Here is a 27,841-nt window from a genome sequence, read left to right as displayed (position 1 = left end):
GTTAACACACACTTCATAAATACCATTACATTGTGATTGTTATGAGTATTATATAACACTGTGTTTACAGTGAAATACATTAAACATTAGTCAATGTATTAGTGTTTATGTAATATTGAAGTGATGTTTGTTGTGATAACACGTGAAGAGTGACTCCAACTCATAAACCATTGATTATCTGTTTATTTATTTATTTAGATTTTTTCGGTAATCACTTCTCAAAAAAGTCACTTATTTTGACCACAAATAACTGTTTTATGTGGATATCGACTGACATCCACTGTCGCCAACACAACCAACACGTCTGAAGGTAAGTGTCCATCGATTGTCATTAAAAGCAGATCTAAATTAATGAGATATTAATTTTAAATAAAATTGATTAATGTATGACTTGTGTGACCAATTGATGGTGATATCACTTGTCATGACTTGTATATCACGTCAATAATGACTAATCAATATTTCCAAACAATAATACAGAGTTTGTATAAACTTTAACTGTCATTACATTATTGTCAGCCATGGATGTCAATGAAGATTACAAGTCAAGTGTCTTGAGGTTATTGTCGACAACGACAAGTGATTTAAAGTCATTAATGTCGTATGATTTCCGATTGTCACTGTTTGCCAGTTCACTCAACAGCTACCGATGCGATTCAATACTTAAGCCGTTTCCTAATCATTATATCAGTGAAGACAATGAGAAACAATTTGATTTAGTGGTAATTGTTTTTAAATATTTTTATTTTATTTATGTCTTATAATCACAAATATTTGTTTGAATTAAAAATACTAACGAGAGAGGCATAGAAAGCAATAATTGTGAAATAATTGGCAATTTTTACTGTATATTATTAAATACAATATAATATCGTTTTAATAGTTATATTACCATTATATTAATGTATTGTCAATTTCATGCTTTTTAATTAAATAATTATTTTCTATTTTAAAAGTTATGTTTAAAATTTAGTACTGTATGGTCAACAAACATAATCAATTGATTCTATATTTAATTACTTAATTTTTTATTTATTTTAAACAATTATTTTTTAGACTAGATTTGATTAAAATAGATTATTAATAGATTTTATTGTAATTTTGTTATTGTAAATGGTTTTTATCATATCTAATAACTTTCTGTTAATTTCACCAAATTGTAAATTTAAAGTTTTATTCATTTTTAAAAATTATAATTACGGTACAAAAAAAATATTTATTAGGTTTATTGTAATTTCTCTTTAAGATTTTGTTCATTATATTTTTATATGATTTTTATTAACTTTTTAATTACAATAAAATTATTATCTATTTTTTTGCAATTGAAAATTGAAATATACATGAGCCATAATCAAATCATGAAAATGATTTACAATTTACAATATATTTATGTCAAAAGTAAAATAAAATCTTTTAGTAATTTAAAATCATATTTATACTTTATAATAAATATCATAAAAGCTTATCAAATATAAATTTATAATAGCTATTGTATATATATAGGAACTTATTGTAATTGAGTATTTAATAAAATTATGATTACCTGTATATTATACGCTCTCTTAATATAATTGTGAACAAACTTTATTTGTGATTACATTTATTGACTATTTTTATGGTTTACCAATAAATTTACTTTTCATCAGAAAAGAGATTTGAATTCAATTCCGTCTTTAGTTGAGTTGCAGAGCGGATACCAGATGTCAGATAATTGCTGGCGACTTCTTCATTGGGTTATGACTTGTGGACAGTTTAAACTTGTTGTCCGATCAGTAAATTCACCCGATTTACCACAAGAAGTAATATATTATTATTAGTTTCTAATTTATTAATTTAAATAATATTAATTTTTTTAAAGTTAACAACTTTGATGAATGCCAATCAATTGGCACTGAAATTCAAGCCATCACTTGTATTTGAAGTTATCTCACAACCGAAGCGATCGTTTGTTGAGTCCCGACAACGTTACGGAACTTTTTGTGCATTTCATGGGTCGTCGACCGAAAATTTTCATTCAATATTAAACAATGGTCTCATTAATTGTCTTAATAAAGTAATATTATATAAATATATAGTTTTATTTTGTATACGAAAGGGTTATTTGAATTTTTTTAATAGAGAGACCTTTACGGGTCGGGAACATACATAACATCCCGTATAAGTGTTGCCATTCAATTCTGTCCATTTGTTTTCGGGTGGAATAAGTCATCGCTCGGTAAAGAACTTAGTTGTTTGGCTGTTTGTCAAGTGATCAAACATCCCGACCTAATGTCACAAAGTATTAGTTTTTTTTATAAACTTTTGATTGTATTTTGATTATATAATATTAGTGTTAATATAGATATATTTAATTTAATTATTATTTTTAAGGTTCAAATGGTGTACCAAATGATTATTATGTTATACAAAATGATGATTTGCTTCATGTGTCCCATGTTTTGGTTTATTGTAAAAATCGCATAAAAAATAATTTACACCAAAAGTAACTAAAAATTATAATATTTAATAATTAATATTAATTAATTGAATTGTTTTATTTAGTGTCATTACTTCAATGATTTCCAAACATACTTCTACAGTGGTTTTAATTGCATTATTTGTTATTATGATTGCCATTGGAGTTAAATATTCATAATATAAATGAAGCTAATTTAATAAAGTATATTAAATAGGTTTCTAATTTATTTAATAATTTAACTCATTTATTCACAGTTTAATTAAGTATTACGAAATAGATGCAACAAAATAAAATTGTATTTTTATCTATTGAATAGTTTATGATAATAATTATTTTTTATTTATGAATAGAAATAAACTTTATAGAAAATTTATTCAAAGCATTTATACTATTGATTATCATAAATTATTTTATTGTTTTTTTTTGTATTTAATATTATTTTTAATATAGTCTAAATGAAATAATACAGTATATATATATATATATATATATGAATAAATAATAATATCTGTATTAACTCAAAATTTATAATAAAATGATTACTAAGCATAAACCTTAATAAAAAACTTAGTATATATTACACATAAATGAATTAAATATGTGAATTATTTTATTAAAATGAATTCAATTGAATTATACAACTTTTATTAAAAAGATTGTGAGAAACAATATTTATAATGATTTAGTTCGTTGTTATCATAATTATTATAATTCAATAATATTGTCACTTATATGAATGCAAGCAATGCTTTAATAACAGATGTTTTGTGATATTTACTGTATTATAAAATAATAGACTACTCTTGTTATTTGCAATACAAATATAGTAGTCTAACAAACTATACAACTAATGCTATGATCTAAATGTAACAAATGTGAAGTGCCATCCATTATAAAGAAATCATTAGGTAATTGATTGGTGACATCAATATGTTTGACTACTTTTTTCTCGTCTCACTCTCAGATTGTGTCGATTTTTGTACCAATCATTGGGTGACACAACACTACATATAAATATTTTTAATTATAAACGTAAGGCAGCTGTTATGCTATACTATCATATAATATACTGTATATTATTTGAAAAGAAGAGGGAAAATATTGTATGTTAGTGAGTAAGTGAGTGATTCAATGGCGAGAGAGAGAGAGAGAGAGAGAGAGAGAGAGAGAGAGAGAGAGAGAGAGAGAGAGAGAGAGGTGTTTGAAAAAGTAATTGTAAAAGAAGTGAAAAATGAGATCAAAACAAATTATATAAGTAGTGAGTTGTTTATTGAATTAGGGAGGCATAAGAGGGGCGGATGACTATACGCTATATGAAACTTGAAGTTTGGTTGAGTAGATTTGAATGATTAGAGAGAGTCATAAAATTTCTATATTCATACATAAAAATAAAATTTGAATGCTATGAAAGGCCAACAAAATAGAGTAAATGGATATTAAAAAAGATTCATTTGTTACTAAACTGAAAGTGAGAACCCATTTAGTTATATGTGGTTTTGCTTCTCAATTGTATTTTTCAAACGATATATAAATTAATAAGCATTTTGTTTAACAAAAAAATACGGCAAATCATTTGTCGGACCAACCGTTTGCCTAAAATATAATATACTATATTATATACCTAAATAATGACATAACTAACTAATGTGACACTTATTTGCTTATTAGCCGATGTTTATGAGCTATAGTTTCGTTATATCTAAATAATGGTCTCTTTGGGACTTATTATCAGATTCTGTCAGAGATGACGAAGTGATGGTGAGATTAGAGAGACGGCATAACTCTCATAATAAGTATAGTCTATATTATAATAAAACTAACATTTCTTACATTATATAACTTGTTTGTTATAATAAATAAATATGACAAAAAATAATTATATTCTCAATTTTTAAATCAAATATATTAAAGCATATTCAAATTTAACGATTGTTATATAACTTACTTTGAAAAAAAATATTTTAGTAATAATATATTTTAACAATTTAAATATCATAAATCACTTACATTATTTTTAGATCCTCAGGCTATTGATTCAAAAAATTGTGTAAATGTGTTGTAAATATAAAAGTAAAAAGTTTTTTATGATTTTTATAAGTTATATATATATATATATATATGTATTTGTTAAGATTGAAAACTGATATATAAAGTATTTTTACAATATTTTTTTTAAATAAGTGTTTGCTTTCAAAATGAAACGTCTATTCAATTTTGCAATTTTGCAATTTAGTGTTTATCTCACATAATAAGTAATGGAAATCAAAAGTAAACACATAGTAAACAGTGTTTTAGTGTAATCTATATTTTATTAGTCTCTATATGAAAGAACAGTAGGCTATTGTGGCGTTTAGAGTATATTAAACAGTTGAGGAAAGAGTAATAAGAGTGATAGGGATGAACCAAAAAAGTGTTTGAAACAACTTTTTTTCAATTAAGTCGTTTGCATTGCTTAATGAAATGCTTTTAGATGTTAATCAACTAATGCAGTGAAAAGTGATGACAAAATAAAAGCCATTGATTTTCTAAAGAAAAACTTGTATATCACGGGGTATGGTAGGTATGATAGGGTAGGGTAGGGTAGGGTAGGGTAGGGTATGATATAGTATGAGATCTTATTAATAGTTTCATAGATAGACATAACACTTATGGGTTGATTAGAGTCACGCCTCACATCACACTTCACTGCAAACTAACTCTATTTCTAAACTGTAATATCTATTACTAAGTTATGTGTCGCTAATCATAGCAATCAAAGGCTCTCACAAAAGCTATATTCAAGACTCGGGTTTCAAAGCAATTCAATTAAATAAAGTTTCAAAACACTAGTATTACAGAAATTTTAATTAACTTTATTTTATTTGTAATTATGTTTTTATAAAAAACAACATTGCATTTTAATTTATTTTTGAATTATTTATTTTAGCAACATATCATTATGTTAATTTAATTTTAATTTAATTCTGCTTTTATAATTAAATAATATTTTAAATATGTTTTTAATGAAAAAATCTAATCAAGATTTAATTAAGAAAATTAATTAAACCCACTAACAAATATTTATATTTAAGCAGTTATAATAATTATTGCAAATATAGTATATATTATGCAATATCTTATTTGTAATTTCATATACAAATAGTATTTAAATATTTTATAAAAAATGAAATCAATTGCAAAATTGATAAATAATGTTTTTGAGTCAATAATATAAATTACTTAAAAATAGTTTATTGAATTTTATGGTTTTATAGTACGCATACAATAATATAGGTATTTTCATAAATTAGTAGCATGGTAATGTTAGAACAAAGTTACCAATAATAAATATTTAAATATAATAAATAATTCTCTGATAAATATAATTAATTATTCAAGTAAAAAAATAAAAAATTGATAATATAATTAATATAAGTATTTTAACTATGTAGTAAATATTATAAAAATAATTAAATAAAATGTTTTCTATTTTTATTATTGAATGACGTATACCTCTATATCACAAAACAATAAAAGTAATACATTAGTTATTAATGTAATGTTACAAATAATAGGATTTATTTTAATCACAAATAGCTTAGAAATAGTGATATTAATTAAAACAAAACTTTTTCCATTAAATAAAGAAATATAGATTAAATAAAAAATAAAATTTTTATAATAATAATGTAATAATAATAATATAATATAAATATAATAACATTATTATGTAGTGAATATTTAAAACTATAATATAGATTCTATACTATAATATAGAGTATTAGATAAGAAAATAAATTTAATATTACGAGTAATAATAATAATAATAAATATAATATTATTGTATGAATTATATGTAAAACTTGCTATAAAGAACTTAATCAAAACATTTACATAATTTCATTTTGTTTGACTGTTATTATTGAATACAAGTACTATAATATAATGTAATGTTATAATGGATTACTAGACATATAGCAAACTATAAAGAGTATGTGTTATGTATTTGGGATATAATTTTGACGCCAAATACTAACACAATCATCATTTGCATGAAACAAATAAAGAGATCTCACGGCTGAAGTAGATTTACTCGATTTTGTCGTTAAATTAGTGCATACATCATGTCATATATATAAAAAACAGTCACAATCCTCACACTAACAGTGCACTGGAGAGAAAAAGCACTGGTAGTATACAAGTTGTTGAATGTTTTATTCAATAATAAAAGATGAGAAATAGTGGAATATATGAGGGAACGGGAGATAACCGAGAAAGACATGGATGTGATGCCAGTCCTCAGTTCACGATAAATGTTGATTCGCTTCACTCGACTCTCAGTAAATGTAACGAAGCGTAAACTAACTTTACTATACTTTCTAGTATAACCTGTATATAACATTATTACTTATGTTATATAAGTTATATAAACAATATATCTGTATATTTAGTAAGATTGCAATCATCATAATAATGATAATAATAAAAGTAATATCAATAGTAATATTCCATCAAAACTAAGCTTTTAGTTGAGTAGCGAAAGCTTTGAATCACATATTTTGTAGTGAAAATAACTGTTGAAATGCAATAAACAATTAAAGATTTATTTAGAGAGTTATATACACTACAGAGTGACTGTGTGTCACAGCTTTTGTATTTGGCTTATGTGTGCCATAATAGTAGGCCAACAATTGGACGCACCTGCCTCTCAGCACTATATCCATTGCCTGTAAATGTAGGCTTTATATCGGTGTCTAAAAAAGCAGTGTATTTGCTTTAACATCAATTTTAATACTAATATTTCAAAAGAGATTTACAGATGAATATAACCCACAATATTATGGCTTTATTGGTCAGGCGTTTTGACTATTATCTCGTCGACAAAAAAATTCAATCAACAAAACCATTTTGTATGACATTAAATGCTTTTTTAAAAATATTTATATGCATTCAAATAAATAATTTTATTTTCTACATTCATTTTACACTTGCTATACATTACTATTAAATGCAATTTATTTAAAAAAACAATCTACCTTAATAAAAATACTATAAAATAAAGTTTTTTAGTACTGTACTAAAAAAACATAATATTTATATAAAAACAACTTAATAAATTTGAAAACAAATAGTTGCATACAATGCACAGTATATAAATACATTCATACAAAGTGGCATTATATTAATTAAAAATATGTGTGAAAAATAATAATAGTTATAATAGTTATAATGATTATTTGTTTCATTTAATAGATATAATTATATATCATTTGTATCAATGTTATAGAAAGTCTTTAAGGATAGGAAATCCAGTTTTGGATTTCGGTTGGATTAACACGAAATATATATATATTATATATACAGGAATTGCGGTCTCCTGTAAACCACAACTACCAGTGCTGTACAAAGTTGTACAAAGTTTAGTCATGTTTTAGGGATTAAAGTGAGGAAAAACTCATTCAACTTTCTCATAGTAGTGAACACACCGTATAATGGTTTCTGAATAGCTATCTATAGTTACATACAAAATATCAATTGAAGCTTAAGTACATTCAATGTATGTATGGGTTAGGGATGGAAAAGCTCAGTGTTAAGTGAGTATAAGCGAGTCATAGCATTAAATATAGCAGAGATAGTCATAGAAACAGTAGTAATATATATATATATATGTTGGATATTAATACAGATTCAAGTGATACATCTATACGGCACCAGTGATATACTATTTGCACGCATTGTATGAACACTGGAGCGGCAATAATGTCAAATCGCAAACATATCATCAAATGTATAGTCTATAGAAAGATATGGCTATTAATATGAGTACTGTATAAGATATGAAAGATAATTCACTAACAATGCAAAGCCATTTCGCTTCAATTGTTTCATTAATTGACAGACAATCCTATTCCTAATACTATCAAACAAATTACTATATCATTCAAAATTGGTTCATAAAAGTGTAAATAAATTAAATATCTTTTTATCTATTGGTACAATTGGTGTACATTAATGTATCAAATATATGTAACCACAGATTTAAATGATACCAACTATAAATCCAACAATAAAATTCATGTAATCATATTAAATATTTTCATATTAATAAAAAATATTTGCAAATTTTTCAAATACATAAATAATGGAATATTATAATAAATTATTTATTTATTTACTGTATCATTCATTAAAAATTTATAAATTTACTAGTTATAATTTACTAATTAAATTTACTTAAATTTATAATTAAATTATTATGAAATCATTATTTAAAAATAAAAATAAACAAAATTAAAAAAATACTGCATCTACTTTATAAATATAACTAAACAATTTATGTTTATATGTAACCATATTTAGTTAAATGATTATATAAATAGTGTATATTTAATAAAATAGAGTAGATTGTCGTTTTGATAAATGAATTAATTATAATATGAACAATGCTTATGAATAGAAATAGCAACCAATGCTTTACTAACAGTTATATACAGTACTATAGAGAGCTAACCATAAATTTTATATACAGATATCATATCGTAACTAATTATTAAAACAAAACATCATTACTATAGCTATAGTAAGTTATGCATTAAGTCATTTAACAATCAATTTTCAAAATCAATTGCATATATAAAATATATTAAATAAAACAATAATATCACATTATATAAATACTGTATATTTAATATATCATATTATACATGCATTCACATATTTAACGGAATATTGACTCATATTTAGGTTTAGAGAGAGAGAGAGAGAGAGAGAGAGAGAGAGAGAGAAGAGAGAGAGAAGAGAGAGAGAGAGAGAAGAGAGAGAGAGAGAATGAGAAAGAGAGAGAGAGAAAGAGAGAGAGAGAGAGAGAGAGAGAGAGAGAGATTTTGACAAAATCAGTAAAAACAAGAAACTAAAGTACACTCTATTAATGTTTTCACTAATGAACAAAATATCATGCATTAAATATAGATATAATATTGTATATTGTTTTCAAGCATTAGAAATATTATTGAATATTTATAATGACATCAAATGAATGAATTATTTTCTAATATCTATTATCTATTATATTATTTAAGTGTTTAATAAAATAGTCTATTATACAGTTTTGAATCGATTTAATAACAGTCCTATCGTTGAACTAAACGGCATTTGATTGCTTGTTATAATAGAAAGAAATACTTTGATTTATGAATCACAGTATTGGATCCCATAATATGATTGCTTATCAGTCCTACCATTGCTTCTACCGATGGTTTATAATACGGGATGTTTGATGCAAACTATGGGAACAAGCATTTCACGCAACGAGTCAAAGGTTATAGAAATGACTTTTTTGCGTTTATAGACATAAAATATCATAATAAAGACATGAAAATTGATTTATAAAAATATATCTTTAGTTTAATGTTTGGGAACAACAAAGTAGGCATATATTAATATATAAATTTTATGTAGTGTCTGCTTAATACTCCCTGTCCAATACTAATACAGTATAGTACAGTACTGTCCATTTTCTAAATGAATTTTACTATTTGTTTAGTCAAAGTTAGAAAGCATTGAATAGCAAAAAAATAAATGAATACAAAAACATTTTATATATAATAAGAGAGAGAAAGAGAGTCTAACAGCATATGAAAGTTAGTGTTTAAGTGAAAGCAATGCTTACGTTTGCAGTAAAACATAACAAACATTAAACTAAATGCAAATGTGAAGACAAACAATATTATCATTGAAGAGACTTATCGTTTTAATTAGAAATAGTTTGTATTATATTAGACCCTAATTACTATTCATTGCAATTGAAATATCAATGTTTATGAAAGTCATTCAAACACACATTGAGAGAGCCATTCAAAAGCTTATCATTAATGCTGTCATTTGGTCTCAATGTTTGCACATTTCCCCAAAGCATACACTTTGTTGTCTATTATTGAACACAATTGAACACTACTTTCATCCAATTTGTTGAATAACATCTCCAGTAAAACATTGAAACATATATAACATATCACTTTTGAACATTACGTTTGCATTTAAATGTTAATTTATTTTAGCATACCTTACAATAGTTTGTTTCTTCAATCTTAATTTGTTTTTACTTTCTAAATATTGATTTTGGAAAAGTTAGAGATAAAATTAAATAATAATTTTTGCTTTAATTATTTTCATTATAAAATAAATAATTTTTATAACATTTAAAAAAAGTAGTTTCATTGATAGAGAAGTTATTATTTTGGCCCGAAGGTGTGAGTTCGATCCTCTATTGAGATAATCTTACTTTGTGCAAAATTTAAGTTTACATACTATACATAAATACAAGCATAAACATACTAAAAAAAATTATTTTTATATTTTGTTTTTAAATTTGACATTTATATAAAGTTAATATTAAAATAATTAAACTTTATAAAAGACACATGTATTACAAAAATTAGTAAATTTAAGGTACTTTTGGTTACAGATTTTAACTTATTAGGGATGATTTGCCGAGTTTTATAATAACTGTTTTTTTTTGGTAACAAATTATCTATATTTAACATTTTGCGTTTATTAAAAGTTTTGTTCATTTAGAAATTTATGAGTTGGCAATCCTACTTAAGTATTGCTGTAAAACCATATGACAGCTCTAAAGCCTCCAGCAATTTAATTGTTTTTACTGTTGATAACATACATTGATATACATGTTAGCAAATGTATTGCATTTTGATTTTTGTCTATACATTGTATAATACTGAATGATATACAACTGGTATATGTTATTTGAATTTATTCAATGGATTAATTTTAATAATAAATAAGTCTCTGTTCAACAAATATTGATAAACTCAATCAATAATACATTTAATAAACAATGCTATTCTTTATTTTCATATTCAAATATATATATATTTTAGAATTTACAAATACTTATTGTAATTAAATTTAAAATACATTATAATTACATTTTTGTTATATGATATTATATATACAGTATTAGTTTATAATAAATAGAATTTGATTAAACAATTTTTACATATAATAATATTACATATTTATTTATTTTTCATTTAAAAATAGCATAAGAAAAGATTCGCCGGAATAATAGATTTATATATTAAATCAGTAACTATTTGTATACATAAACATTGGGGACAACTATACAATAAAAACTTAGATCATTGTGTATACTGTATAATATTGTATATATATTATAAATGTATAGTTCAGTACATATAAAGAACACTATGATTACAATGAATGTATGTATTGCTTAACGTTGGATATAATCATCAATAATTCAAAGGCAATAGAGTTAAAACATTGCTTACGGTTAGCAAAACATTAGATTAACTCATCAAATGAAAGGCTCATACCTTTACTATTGAAGACATACTCTAAACAACAAATCGTTGACCATTTTGTTGCTATTGTAATCTGGCTTTAATCAAACTTAATATTATATATATATATATATATTAACTTATTATATCATCATTTTCTATTTTAAAACAATATTTATTAATAAAATTACAGTACTTATTATATTAAAAATTAAAATGTATTAAAATTTAAACAAATATATATATATTATACTATATTCTAATATGATATATAAGTGTTTAAATATCTAACAACTAAATAAAAGTAACTATAATGTTATAAATAAAATAATTTATTGTTATATATTTTGTTATATTTTTTTGTATAAATTACTAAACATAATATACTAGTACCGTATAATGTTTAAAAGTTGTTTTACACAAAGTTAATAATAATTTCATTACACATTTTTATTGCCTCGTAAAATAATTGCTCAAAAAAGCATATTTAATTTGAATTTGAATTTTATGCATATAAAACATACATATTATATATTAAAGTATATATATATAAATATATATATATTGTTTAATACAGTATAAATTATAAGCTGTAATAAAAAGATATCTTACAGTATAACTTTTAAAATGCAAACAAAGCTAAAAAAAGGCTTTATGTTACTATTAAATCTTTTTTAAACAAAAACTTGCTATTATCTAATATATTGCTATAATTTATTTATAATATATTATATAAGTCAAACTCTACACAAAATATATAACTCAAATAAATTCAAACAAAATTTTATTTTTGTGTGTAAATACATTTGCTTTTGGTTGAAGGCATCTAAATAAATCTCATTAATTATAAAAAGAATAGTTTTATCTAATCAGTGAATAATCTAAATAACAAATATTATATTAGATTTTAATAATTAATTTTTTGTTATTTAGACTGTTTTACGGACAAAAACTATTATTTTAATTATAAATTCAATTTAAAAAAAGATCAGAATTTAAAGTGCACGTCACAGTTATGTATAAATATATGATATATTATTGTTTTTTTCATTTTCCCATTTTTGTATTATTTTCCATCACTCATAAGTTTATCAGAGGAGTGCATACAAACAAGTTTTCCAGCCATGGAAAGGGGACGGTTCTTGTTTGTAATTGACAATAAACCACGATGGCGCATTAGGGATCGAACCCAGTGCATCCTACTATATATGCTGTTTTCAGACGACACCTTAGCTTTTCGGCCACTGCTCTACGAACTTAAATTCAATTTAATTATATTTAACATAAAGAATAGTATAAAATAGAATATATCTTTAATACACAATATATTTAAAGTATAGTAATTTTATACATAATATTATAGATAAAAAATCATAATATAATTGAATTTCCAAAAAGCATCAAATTAATGCCAATTGATAAAATTAGACTGAATTTTGTTATATATTTATTTTAGAAACTTTTTCAACAGTATTGTGGAAAAATACAACACTCAAAATATATAATGTAAATTAGATTTACATATATATTAGTTTCAATTATTGTATTTTCTACAAAAGTTAATTAAAATTTGATAACAAAACAAAAATCGAATTTTACAAAACTGTAAGCTTGTTATGATATTTAATAGAAAATATAATTTTAATAATAATTTGATTTTTATTTAAGTAATACTCAGTGTATATAATGGTTAGAGTCTGAGTTGTGGACATCAAATTGCAATACATTTAACAGATGAGTGATTCCTCACAACTAATTAATAGGACGTGACTTCAGTATTGAATGGCATAAACCTCTTGTATGTATAATGTGTGCAAAAATTTAATGTTATGTTCATTTGTAGTCACAAATACAATATTACCAAAAATCGTGGATAAAATAGCAATAAATATGACAAAGTGTTGGTGTCTATGGAAAAAGTGTTAAACAGAAATAATCATCAAAAATATTTAATAATAGATAAATAGTGTTGAGTTTGTATTGCATTTAATGTGACATTTGTTTAAAAAAGCGACGGACTTGTGATGAATATATTTGTAACTCATTATAGTTAATATGAGTCCCGGTTAACAAAATATTAACTTTTTTTAGTTTTATAAATATTTAATAAATGTAAACATTGAATTTCAATCAATCAGTTTTAAAATTTGAATATCATATTATATAATTATATATAAATATATTGTACTGTATTTTACTGTATATACTCAATGGTATATTGTATTTCTATTACTCATAAAAACAAATATATAAAAGTGTTTTTAGTATAGCATTGAGTACTTTATTAGAGGCATTGCTATCATAATATAAGTGTTTGCAGTTAAGGGAGAGTGAGACCAGTGATCACTAAACTCAGTCATAATTTTTTATTTGGTTTAAAGCGACACAAATTATTGCATGAATTGAATCGACTCTTTGCACGTCAACTCTCTCTCTCTCTCTCTCTCTCTCTCTCTCTCTCTCTCTCACACACACACACACTCACTCACTCACTAACTGCTCTCTATATGAAATATGTGTCTCATAGGGCCAATCTATCTTAGGTCGGGTGCCACGAACGGGACGCCCATTTTTGTTTGCGCCCAACAAATGATTTTTGCTTCAATACAATTTTCAATTGATTAGCATATGAATGCATATACTATTGACAAGTGCTGGTCAGGCATGAAAAGTGAGGCTATATTATACACCATATGATGACATATGGAGAGTGCATTCAATGAATAATACACTGTTTCAATATAAATGGCAATTATATTAATAATAATAACAATATAAACTTACAATACAGTGATTGCATTTTGAGCCCCCATTTACTCGTTAGATAAAATATAAGTACCGGTGCTCTCGTTCACCCACTCTTTTCACTGAGACTTTCATTACAGTATAGCACTGTTAGGATCAGGTTTAGGAAATTCAAGGCACTGGTGACCAATAAATTGATAGCCAATTAAAGCCAAAATTGTAGTTATATTTTGGTGTAACTATTAGTGTCGTGTGTGTGTGTGTGTGTGTGTGTGAGAGAGAGAGAGAGAGAGAGAGAGAGAGAGAGAGAGAGAGAGAGAGAGAGAGAGAGAGAGAGAGAGAATTATACCAATGATGTGATCTACTACTTGTGTTGCAAGTGAACCACAATACAAATGTGCTGATGTTATGATGTTATACAATAAAACAAATAAAATTAAGTAAAGAATAAATTAAATTAACGGCACAACCATATAATAACAACGGTTTGATAGTAGTTGTGTAAAGTACTAACCGGTAGAGTAAACGAACCCAAAATGATTTCAATACATAAAAACCTTAATATTATGTCCATTGCTTATAATCATTGGATCTATTATTTTTACTACCAGTGACCGACAGACCCTTTAATTAATGTAATGTCCATTACAAGAGTCATAACATACTCTCATGTGCCTATAATTACTGTAACAATAATAATAATACTATATATTTATATATAACATACCAGTATATACTATAAGGCATATACAGTAAGATATAATAGTTATGCAAACCTTAAAATTATTATATTAACAAATGTTTACAATGCTTGTTATAAAGTCATGCATCTAACGGTGCAAATAGTTTTACTAATATTATAGGCACACAAAAGTAGTACGAATAGAGTAGCGTATGGTCAGTATGACATTGGGGCAGACCTAAAGGGTCGACACATGGGATTAGTAGTGTTGGGCATTAATTCTCATATGTATAAGCTTTTAACATGATTAGCGACCTAAAAGTAAAAGTTCTCGTTTTTGTGTTTTCAAGTACCGGTGCTCTACAAAAGCAACATTAAAGTCAGTCTATGCCATGGGTCTCACAGGACACCAACCAGTGCGCCCTAAAGACAGTGCATTTATGATCACCAATAGACCCATTGCAATATAAATGATTTAGAAAATGGTCAAACACTCTCTCCCTGAGCTATCCTAACAGTTCTCTCCCAATTGTATGACTTGACAGTCTATACAAATTCTTTGATAGTCAAAACATAATCAGATCATTAATTTTTACGTTTTCTACTAATTAATTGAAAAAACTAAACAAACGTTATATTAGAAGTACTTAAATAACATTACAATTATTATAAAGAATATATATTATTTAAAATAATGATCATTAAATTAAAAAAATAAAATAAAATTTAACTTTTATAAATTCATTTATTAATTAAATACTAAGCAACACGAAATTCATTACAAATTACTTTTATATATAATAAGTTTAATTAAAATGTTTAATTTAAATAATAGACAACTACTGTTATTAACTTTATACACAATAAACTATATATTACTGTTTATATTAATATTATTATGTTATGTAAAAGTTGTTTTGTGTATTGTTTGTAATAATGTATTTTATACTATGATTTAAGATTGAGTTGTCAACGACAGCATCCAATGTATGCAAGCGTTAAGAGAGAGAGAGAGAGAGAGAGAGAGAGAGAGAGAAAGAGAGAGAGAGAGAGAGTTATAATATGAGCGCATGTGATGTAGTGAATCGATGACTGGTCTCACGTGGCTCTTAAGAGCCGACCAGTTAGAGACACAACAAACGGCCAAACATTTCACTTAAACTGATGATTCGGGTATCCAATCCCTGTGCCCTACAGAACTCAAATCAATGCGCACATGCGATACTTACAAACTACCGATGCTTTCAAAAAATTGACTCTCAATTAAATCGTATTAAACATTACTTTTATCGGTGATATTACACACACTATTTAGTCAACAGAGACATACCATTCAAAACATTTTATACTATACTTTACAAATAAATCCGATAACAATGGATAACGAGACGCATTCCCAACCATTAAATAATGTAAGTCTAGTAATAGTTTATATTTTCTAACACTATTATAATGTTTTTAATATATATCGACTTTTTAATCACAATTATAAAGTATTTGTAACAATTACTTGAAAACATTTTTTGTTACTTTTTTAAATAAAGCACTAAAAACTGAAATCAATTGATAATTAAACTTTGACCAAGTTTGCTAGTTTAACAGTAAAAGTACTTAGACTTACCGGTAAAAAAATTTACAAAAAAAAATGATTTTATGATGAAGTTGTTGTAAACTAATAGTGAAATAAATTGAATAAAAAAACAATAATTGAATACTTATTGCAAAACTTTATTAAAACTAATGCAACCAATTGTTTGTTCCCCGAAAGCTAACTTTGTTGCAATACATGTAATGTTATATCAATTATATGTTAAGAATTTAGTATTAGATTGTAATGTAGTCAACAATTAGTACAATTATTATTAAATTTAAGTTTATTAAAGCTTTTAATTTTGTTATAATTAAGTTTATTATAATTTTTTATTATTTTTATTAATATATATTAAAATTAAATACCAACTTTTTAATTAATGGTAAACATTATGCAAATTATTAAGTGTTTGATATAAAATATGTTAAATAAATATAAATATTTATAATTTTAAATAAAAAAGTTTAAATGAGAGTTTTGTTAAAAATAATATTTTTAGTAAACTTTTGATTTATCACAATTTATATATTTTTTGTCTATAATAAGAGGTATATGTGTACAAAAAAAGATATATCGTTGTTCACAATTATGGGTATAATAATAGTTTAAGTGCTCCACCTTTGAGTGCCATATCTGTGACCAGACCTGTAATTTTTAAACAACTGATGACTTTATTATTAATACACTGCTCTTGTTATTCAACAAACATCTATGATATTATTTGCTTAAAAGTTAATATTTAAAATGATATATTTGGCTTATAAATAATACAATAAAGTTAATATCATATCATAATTATATGTAATTATTTATATTGCATATCTATAATAACAACTCTAACAAATCATATATTATATGCTAAAACAACTTTCTAAAGATTAAATGCACTTATTTTTGAGTTTTTAATTATTATACAAATAGAATATATATATATATATAGAAATTAAATATAAATAAGTGAATAATATATTTATATTATATATGTCTCTATTTAATATATTTATAATGATACTAACACTTTCTATATATAAATCTAATTTATGTAAGAGTGGTAATTAAAATATAGACAAAAAGGTAATAATTATTAATGAACATTTATATAAAGTTGAGTTAAATTTGTTTCAATATAAACCGTATTTTTACATAATTTTTATTTTAATATATTAAATGATAGATAGCAAATGAGTTTCAATCTTATTGATTGCCATTCATTTAGTTTTAATATAAATAATATTTACATGAGAATTGATTATAATATCAATAATATGTTTGATATGATATTTCATCAATTTATGTATTATGAAAAGTTGTATAAATCAATTAGACTAGTATTATATAATGTAAAATTAGATTTTATAGTTTAATTGTTATTCAAGACAGCATTATAACAATCAACAAATAATTAGTGAAACATTTTTAGTTACTTCTCACTCAACATTTTCATTAAACTAAAACATCATTAGACACGGACTGCTATTTTGTGGTTTCATTTTATAAACATTTGGCGTCAAATAGGTCTTACGCTCGACCAATATATACTTAATGTCGATATATTGCTATCTTTCAGCTTAATATTGTCTGAATAAAAGAGATAGAAAGATAGATAGAGGGATAGATAGATAAATAGATAGAGAGATAGAGATAGATAGAGAGAGAGAGAGAGAGAGAGAGAGAGAGAGAGAGAGAGAGAGATGTAAAGTGATGGAGTGATGTAACCCGTAATGTATGTGTGCGGCACTCAAACCTATCATTAAGTGCTCGCAAAACTGCTATAATCGAGAGTATCATTTGTTACCCAAGGGGTCTGTACTAAGTATTGGTTTGGGCAATGGTGCATATATTGGTGCATATATTGGTGAAATATATATATATACAGTATATGTATTGTATAAGTTAGATATTTATTAAAACTTAGTGAACATAATAACTTTACAACACAATGCATATTACATTAAAAGTTAACATTTTGTGACAAAATTTTATACATATTGTACATTGAATATCATCAATATATGATATATACAGTACTGTATGGGTATAGTACACATATATTTTATAAAAGTAGTAACACGTTATTAGAGACAAATATTATATACATTATTATCATAGTATAGTACATGTGATAAGTAATGAAATTCTGTTTAATGTACTTTGGATCAAACGGACCGTTTATTTTGTATATAAATTATATATATATATAGTATATATATACACAAAATACTGTAAAAAACATAACTAACATTTTATTTACATCTAAAAAATTTATAATGAAATTGATTTTTGATTTTGTTTTCTCTATAAATACAGTTAAGTTCAAGTAATAGTAATCCTACGCCAAAAAACACCGGTTCTTCGAGTGGTACTTCCAATTGCACGCCGTATAGGAATAATGAAGTTCGCAGTGTTTTGCTCTATGGAGTGCCTATTATTGCATTAGTCATGGATTCACAAGAAAGGCTATGTTTGGCACAGATTTCAAATACATTATTAAAAAACTTTAGTTATAATGAAATTCACAACAGGTATAGTAAACATTGATTATTTATATCATATCAATAACTATTTATCAGATATTTGTTTGCATGCATTTGCATGACTTTAATGTTTTTAAGAGCTCTTCTACTGTAAAAATCATATACAATAAAATTGCATTTTATTTATACAGTAATAATAATACAATATATCTAACAGTTTTTCACTTTTGGATAGTTATATAGTGTTGATTTAGAGACAGTTGTGATTCAATAATAAGACATAAAATCCATACAATCTCTCTCTTTCTTTCTTTCTATTTAATTCAAACCCTTATTAGACACACAATAAGATACTGAAATCAGATATAAATTACGAAACACTAATTAAAAACTTGTAATTAGTTTTTCTGTTTCACAAACATATAGTGAACAACAATTAATTTAATAAAACAGTTAAATAATTAAACAATAAATTTCACTCAAATTATTTCACAAATTTTAAAGTTCATATAAAGATACAATAATAAATTAATCAAAAGTTTAGTTAAATTTAAATAATAAAATATCAGTTATTATTCAATAAACTTTCATATTATTTGTTTTGTTGCAATGTTATTTATTATTAGACATAAACTAACTAAATATAATAATATATTATAGCTTATTTTTCAGAAAAAGTATGGCAAATATGTTAATTTTAAAATTTATTTAAATTTTTAATAATTTTAATATATTCATTGTAAACATACAGTATATTATAACTACAGTGTACTGTATTTAAGCTATATTATAGCTAAATACTGTGTATTGTATTCGTATATAATTTACATTATAAAAAATATTCAAAATATGAATAAACTGATAAATTAAATAATATTTTAAGACAAATATTTTGTCGTAATTATAAATCAGAGTATTTTTTATTTAATTTATATTTTATAATGAATATAATACATTTCTTTACAAATAAAAATATTTTTATAAAGATTTGTAATATAAAATACATATTATTATTTAAAAAAGTTTAAATATTATAATATTATTTTTATATAATAAATAATATAATACTGTTTATATACATTATATAAATTATATAATGCATACCTATATAATAAACATTAAATCAATATCTTTTGAATGAATATTGTTTATATACTCTTTTTCATAAATGTATTTATTATTAAATAATTATTTTTTTTGTTTAATTATTATTAAAGTTATATTTTTTAAATTTAATTATTTAAATACTCGTTAAAAATAAAAAATATCCAAAGATCTCAAGTTAAGTATTATTAATTATCACCGATTCTGACTATATATTAAGCATAAAAATATGTAATTCTAATACAAAATTTTGTTAACATTGTGACGGGGATTCAGTTATTTTTAAAAATGTAAATTTATTTTATTTAATACTAACTTATAAATAACAAGTAGAGATAGGAAAATAGAAATTATCTAAATTTCCCTAAGAAAATTTCTCAGGAATAAAATTCATTATACTATGGAACTATTTTAATGCTGTACTGATGATATATTTGTTATTTAAAAATTATCATTAAATATGATAAATTTATATTTTTAAAAATAACTACATTCCCTGTCACAATGTTAATAAAATTTTTGTATTGATTTTTATATTTTTATGCTTAATATATAGTATAAGTTTGGTCAGAATTAGTGACAATATATTCTAAAATACTTGACTTAAGATTTTTATATATATTTTAATATATTTTAATATATTGTGTAATTCTAAAGTTTTAAATATTTAGTAAAATTATTATAATTTTACTTTAGACAAAAAATTAAATAAATATATTATTTATATATTATATTATATAAGATTAATATATTATATAAAAATGTTTTTTTGAATAGAATAAGATTTAAAGTTGTTTTTTTAAATATTTGATTTATATATTTATTAATTAAAATAAATGGTTTGTGTTATTATGTAAACACAAATATGATTAATGTTGTAATGATATATTTATTGTGATCCCAATAGACGTGTGGCACTGGGAATAACATGTGTACAGTGCACTCCCGTACAGTTAGAGCTGCTTAGAAGAGCCGGTGCAATGCCAGTGTCGTCCCGAAGATGCGGAATGATTACCAAACGAGAGGCCGAGAGATTATGCAAATCATTTTTGGCTGAAACAGCACCGCCTAAATTGCCCGACACTTTCGCTTTTGATATCTATCATCAGTGCGCATGGGGTATGCCTTTTGACACTTGATTATTAAATTTAAAATAGGATTATTATAATAGTTGCACCATTTGTTTTTATTAGAAATCTGTAAATTTATGATAATTATATTATTATATTAGTCCCAAATCTAATATTAAATAAATAACATAAAACTAATACATTGTATGTCAACACTAATAGGCTGTAGAGGAGAGTTTACCCCTTCGCGATACAACAGTTCGCGGTTAGTGATGAGTCTATAATTATTTATTAAAAAATATTGAAAAATTTTTAGTCATTAATTAATTTATTGTTTAAATATTTTATTATTATTATTATTATTGGAAAACAGTGCCAAATGTATAAAATGTGTTTATTGTGGACTCTTTTTTTCGCCAAACAAATTCATTTTCCATTCGCACCGTTTGCCTGACTCCAAGTACATACAGCCCGACGCCGCCAACTTTAATAGGTTAGACAATGTCTTCAATAATTTGTGATTATTTTTTCATCAATAACTAACAACAAATATATTGTACAAAAAACATGCTTATAGTTGGAGACGACATATTAAACTTATATTAAGTCCTGAGCCTCCCGATGAAGTAGCATTTGCGTGGGAAGGTATGTTATTTGCTATTTATGTAATTAATTATTGTTAATAATAATTCATTTTGAAATTTTGAATTATTTAATTAATAAATATATGTGTAATAATAAGTATGTAATGTTTAATAAGTATATGTAACCTATTTATATAAATTTAAATTATATTATATTTAAACAAATTTTCATATTTATATAATACAGTATTATATATAATATATAAGTTCAAATAGCAAAGATAAGTATTGAATGTATTAAAATAAATTTGTAATCAATAAATGTAATTTAATAAAGAGTTACAATTAAGAGACAATTAGTAAATTAGATGTTAATTTGATTTGATTTAATGGATAGACGTGAAGGCAATGTTCAATGGGGGAAGTCGTAAGCGTGCGATGGCTGCCGGTCTAAGCTGTAGTAGTTCTCGAAACGTCAACTCCTCTCAGGATTATTTAAAAAGACAAACCATTAGTTCTTCATCGCCTGAAAGTAATCACTCTCTGACACCAAATACAACAATGAGTGATAGTTTGTCTCCAAAGAGCACCACAAATGTCGGACCGACTTATTTTCCGTTAATATCTTTACCAAATAAATCCTATTCAATGCCATCAACGGCTCAATTCAATGCTAACCCATCGATACAATCGCCACCAATAAAATCTCTGTCGACAAGTAATTCAACAGATTTCAGACAAAGCTTTGCTGAGTTCATGTGGATCGGCTCAGGAAAGTCACCAGCACTTCATATACCATACAGTTGTCTTTTATGGCCGCGACCACCTACTGGTGCACTGGAGTTTGGAGCTCATGAAGTCAGCAGAAATAAACTGTTTGGTGGTAACGATACAAACTCTTTCATGTTTTCGCAACAACATAGAGATCATCTTTGGTCTCAAGAAAGTCTTCATGAAAGTAGAGACACTAATAATAACACTACGGCATCACAAGCCAGTCATTCGTCAGCATTTAAACCGGTTGTATCTAAGAATATTATTGGTAATGTTTCGCCAGTTGGTCGTCATATAGATGGTGTAGTCAAGAGTCCCGATACTAATAACTTTTCACCGCAACCGTCACAATCAAACAGTGATCCGGATGTCGATATTGTCGGCGAAGACTGCGATGACTCACAGCAAATGATGTCACAGAAAGAGGAAAATCATGTCATAAATTGCGATATTAATGACAGACAAAACATTGTTGTCAACAGAAAGAGTAAGAGCTATCATATATCAGACAATGAAGTGAACGGAAGTGATAGGAAAAGGACTAAATTGGAGGCAACTGTTAGCAGACATGAAGATATGACCTTAAATTTTTTGGGCCATCTTTCAGAGGTAATGGCAATTCATATTGTAGTCTAATTTAAGTTTTATTTGATTTGTTTTTTTGAATCAGCAAATGATTGAAACTATTAATCAAAGGCTGTACTCTGTTTTAAAGGCAGAACTAGTTTTAGAGCACTAAATAAAGTGATAGAAAAAGAGAGGAAATTGAGTTAAACATAGTATTTGAATCAAATGAGACAAATCGTAACCATTTTTTTATCTCAAAAATCGAAAACAATGTCACGCTTGAGGGCTAACACTATTGGACTCATTGTCGACAATCACTACATATCTCTTGGAAATCACTGATAACTTTCAGAAAGAGAAAGAAAAGAGAGAGAGAGAGAGAGAGAGAGAGAGAGAGAGAGAGAGAGAGAGAGAGAGAGAGAGAGAGAGAGCATTGGATCACACATTTTGAATGACACGAGTGAACGATGAGCTTTTGCATCCAATTTATTACAAGTGATATATCATTAATTACATTGAAATACACAGGCATTTGAATCGCTATTAAATTATTTTACCGTTTATTGACTTTATCTCAGAGTAACAGAGCTTTTGCTTTACAAAAGACTATTTTTTATTGAGTTATAAATAGATTGTAAAATAACATTAAATATATGGTTGTATTTAGTGATATATATATATATTATAAACTTTGTTTTCTCTATTGGTATAACCAATATAGTAGAGAAAATGTATATAAAAGCAAATACAATACTAACAATTATTTATATAAACTTTCGTATACTGTATACTATACAGTCTATAGTACATTGAAATACTAGTGTATAGTTTGTGTTCAATAATGTTTAGTAAATGTGTTTTTATTTTGTTAAGACTTGTTAAGTATAAAAGTAATACATGTACTGTATATCTATAGTAAATATGATAGTGATGTGAAACAAATTGTTATATACAGTATAAATATATAAATTATATCTAACATTATTATCAAACTATACATTAGTATCACTTGTAAATGAGTCAAATAAGGCGACTAAAGCCTATTTACACTACCGATTGAATCATTGAATCGCTTATTTAAACACAACTTACAGACTCTACTAAATAACAGTGAATTACTTGGAGTAGTCTCTCAAATACATTGGAGTATAACATAATTCATGTTAACCAAAGTCAGATTTAATGCGATTAATATTTATTTAAGGTTTGAATAACTTGAATGACCAAAATCTCTGTGTTGTCTAACTTTTACATAAAAATCTATAATCATTTCTAAAGAAATCCTATCAAATAAAAAGAGTACAGTATATCAAAATACATGGTTTTAGTCTCAATCATTGAATTACACTGTATTTGATGAGCAAAACATGTGTCTCATCAAAAAAGGGAGAAAATTTATGCCGTGTTATACACTGGGGATCTCATATGTAACACTGTATGCAATCATTTATATATAGAATCTATATATTGTATAAAGAATATATATATATAAATATACAGTATATATAATATATATAATGTATATATTCAATACAATCATATATTGCTCTTACATTTGATTCAATGCACTCACATATCTATAGAAGTATTAGTTGTAATTCACAATCCATTTGAATAACATTTGAAAAGAGATACTCAATAACCAAATCATTTGCTTTTTATATAACAAATAACAAACAAAGCGATACCTTATTTATGAGTTATTGCATAACATATAAATAAAACACACTTATGGTCAATGTATGTATTGATATATCTAACTTAAGAAAAATATAATATATATATATACGTATAACTTATTTCTTAAATTTTATTATACAGTAACAAAAAATTAACGTAAAACAAAAACCTTTTCTGTTTATTACAAATACGATACTAAAGTGTTTCATATTTGTAATCAAAAGAAAAGTTTTTTGTTCATCACTTACATACAGTATATATACAGTACATAGTATACAAACAGTATTATAGCGTATAGAAACATAATTTGCTTGAAACCATATGATGTAATATATTGCATAAACTATTATTACAGCAATAGATTCATTGTTAACTCCTCTCTCAATAAAAACGATTAAAAGCAATGAATTTTTGGTTCAATTCTTTTAAGTAGTTTTTCATTGAAAAAAAACTAAATTTCTAAAAGACTCAACAAATCCTATATCATAACTATCTCACAACTATTGAACTCCATTGTAATCTCTATAGTCTTTAAATATCTAAAACTTTTTTAATTTAAACACTTTTTTCCTCAATATAGGGCACAATATGTGACGATAGGAGTGGCAAATCAATGGCAATCGATTTGTGTAACAATACGGCACTCGATCTCAGAAATATGACATCACTTTCAAGGGGTAAGACATCTAAACGATTGGTTTTTACTTATTTAAGTTATTTTGTTTAAATTAAATTTAACAATAAAATGATTAAACTAGAAATAACTTATTCAACAAATGTAAGTATAATTATATACTGTTAACTTATTTAAAAAAAACTATGGTTTTCACTAATAATTAAGACTAATAATATATTTAGATAATTAACATAAGTATTTTCAAATTAATTTATTCAAATTAAAAAAATATTCAATTTTCTTGTTATTAATAAATAAACTATTATTGTTTATTATTAAACTAAGTTAATTATTGTTTTTTTGGATAAATTAATAAAACAAAAATTTTTTGTTTGTTTGTTTAAAGTTAATATAAAAACCAAATATTTTGTTATATTTGTTACTAAAGTTAATATGAATCTAATGATATGATTCACGACATGTTATACTGTACTTTAGTTTTTTCCTTAAGGCCATAATCTTTGCATTAAAACAATTAAATAAATTGCTATTTATATATAATTTTAAATTGACAATAACGATACGTTAAAATATTATTTATCTTAAAATAATATTAACACTAAATAAACATAAAATATTTATAGTATAAAATTAATGTAATTATTTTAACAATAATATTCATATCATTTATAAATGAAAGACTATTGATGTATGAATCATATGATATGATAAAAAACAATTAGAAAGAAATTTAAATTTTCAAATCATTATATTATATTATAAATAACGAATTTTATTATTTATTTAATAAAATAATAAAAATTATTTTATCATATATTATCATAAAAATATAATGCATTTTGCAATATTTAATTTAAAAAGCAAACATTACATTTATTAAATATTAGTATTAATAATAAATAATTTAATAATTATATTATACATAATTACAATTATTATGAATATCTTTAAATTTTTTAGATGATTTGCACCAAATATTGTTAAAACAATCTGAAGATAAGCATAAATCTGAACGAGAATATGATGTTATGAGAGGTACTATTAATTAACAAATAAAAAAATAATTGAATTTAATTATTATTAAAATTAATTAATTGGTAGAAACTTTGGAACAACAGGTTAGGAAAGAGTTGATATACAGGGAAGAGATGGCAAAACAATTGCATTTAGTAAGAGGTAATCAATACCAATGATGGCCTTTATATCTAATTTTGCTTATTATATATATATATAATATACAGAATCGCTTTGCCAAGAGTTAGAGCCACAAGATTGGAGATCCCGGCTCTCAGTTCATCACAAACTTCAATAGTAACCAACTTTTCAGTTGTAAACCCAATAATTAATTTATTAAATTTTTTGTTTCAATACTCGCTATTATCGCAAATTAACTCAACTCACAAATTAACTTTGAATTTACTTTATGTATAACACTATGTATAATATTATAATAATATTAAAGAATTGGATCACAATTTGATGGGTTTTTCATGCAAAATGAAAGGCGTTTTTAATTTGAAAGCTGAAGTCATAACAACACTATTATAATAATGTTTCAAATCATTAATTATTTGTGAGCTTAGCTCTAATTCATTGCATTTTCACTATTTAAATAACAAATATTATTATATACAATACATGTGTGTATAAAACAATTTATGAAAAATTATTATAAATACAGTAAATGCTTTTGTGTACGATATTAAAAATAAAACTTTAGGTAAATATAGGAAATTTTGAAAAGTCTATTATTGACATAATGTTCAAAATAATCATTAAATTATATACGGATTTATTGATTAGTCATTTATTGAGTGTAATTTTATAATCATTACTAACTTTAAGTTCATTTAAATGTATATTTTTTTGTTTATTATATCCTATTTAGATAAATAATAGCATTATTTGTATGCTATTATTCTGTACTGTAGTATTGATATTTAATGTTTAATTTAATTATTGAATATTTAGTTTATAAGTGAATCAAATAAACTAAAAAAATATATATATAAATATCATAAATTGTGTCCAAACATATTGTATAATTATTAATGCTTTATTTTTAATTTTTATTAATACAAATACATTAAAGGTAAATAAATTTTATAGTAAAATTAATTGTTTTCTATTGTATAAACATTTGTTGAATAAATTATTATAATAAATTTATTAA

The 27,841-nt window shown here is 24.3% G+C and overlaps 1 protein-coding gene across 1 annotated transcript; it reads left to right on the top strand.

Annotated features, from left to right (window-relative positions):
- Positions 1 to 98: 98 nt before the first annotated feature.
- Positions 99 to 26,980, top strand: LOC128957862 (SKI family transcriptional corepressor 1 homolog-B-like). Its single transcript, XM_054303677.1, has 17 exons — positions 99 to 310; positions 520 to 722; positions 1,647 to 1,799; positions 1,859 to 2,053; positions 2,119 to 2,278; positions 2,371 to 2,482; positions 2,542 to 2,581; positions 19,086 to 19,300; positions 21,264 to 21,475; positions 21,649 to 21,691; positions 21,800 to 21,919; positions 22,004 to 22,071; positions 22,408 to 23,393; positions 25,612 to 25,708; positions 26,629 to 26,703; positions 26,770 to 26,844; positions 26,910 to 26,980. Exons 2-17 carry the CDS (start codon positions 522 to 524, stop codon positions 26,978 to 26,980), a joined length of 2,823 nt encoding a protein of 940 aa, XP_054159652.1. The 5' UTR covers positions 99 to 310; positions 520 to 521.
- Positions 26,981 to 27,841: the final 861 nt, after the last annotated feature.

The sequence above is a fragment of the Oppia nitens genome, unplaced genomic scaffold (genome assembly GCF_028296485.1).
Source record: "Oppia nitens isolate AA-2021 unplaced genomic scaffold, nextdenovo-longstitch-racon4-pilon3 scaffold3_pilon_pilon_pilon, whole genome shotgun sequence".
Taxonomy (NCBI): Eukaryota; Metazoa; Arthropoda; class Arachnida; order Sarcoptiformes; family Oppiidae; genus Oppia; species Oppia nitens.
The sequence above is the reverse complement of the archived record's forward strand: the minus strand, read 5'-3'. Positions and strand labels throughout refer to the sequence as shown.

Coding starts and splice junctions, on each gene's coding strand:
- LOC128957862 (XM_054303677.1), top strand. CDS start 522: ATGGATGTCAATGAAGATTACAAGTCAAGTGTCTTGAGGTTATTGTCG. Junction 2,054..2,118: donor TCATTAATTGTCTTAATAAA/GTAATATTATAT, acceptor TTTTTTTAATAG/AGAGACCTTTACGGGTCGGG. Junction 21,476..21,648: donor CTATCATCAGTGCGCATGGG/GTATGCCTTTTG, acceptor CAACACTAATAG/GCTGTAGAGGAGAGTTTACC.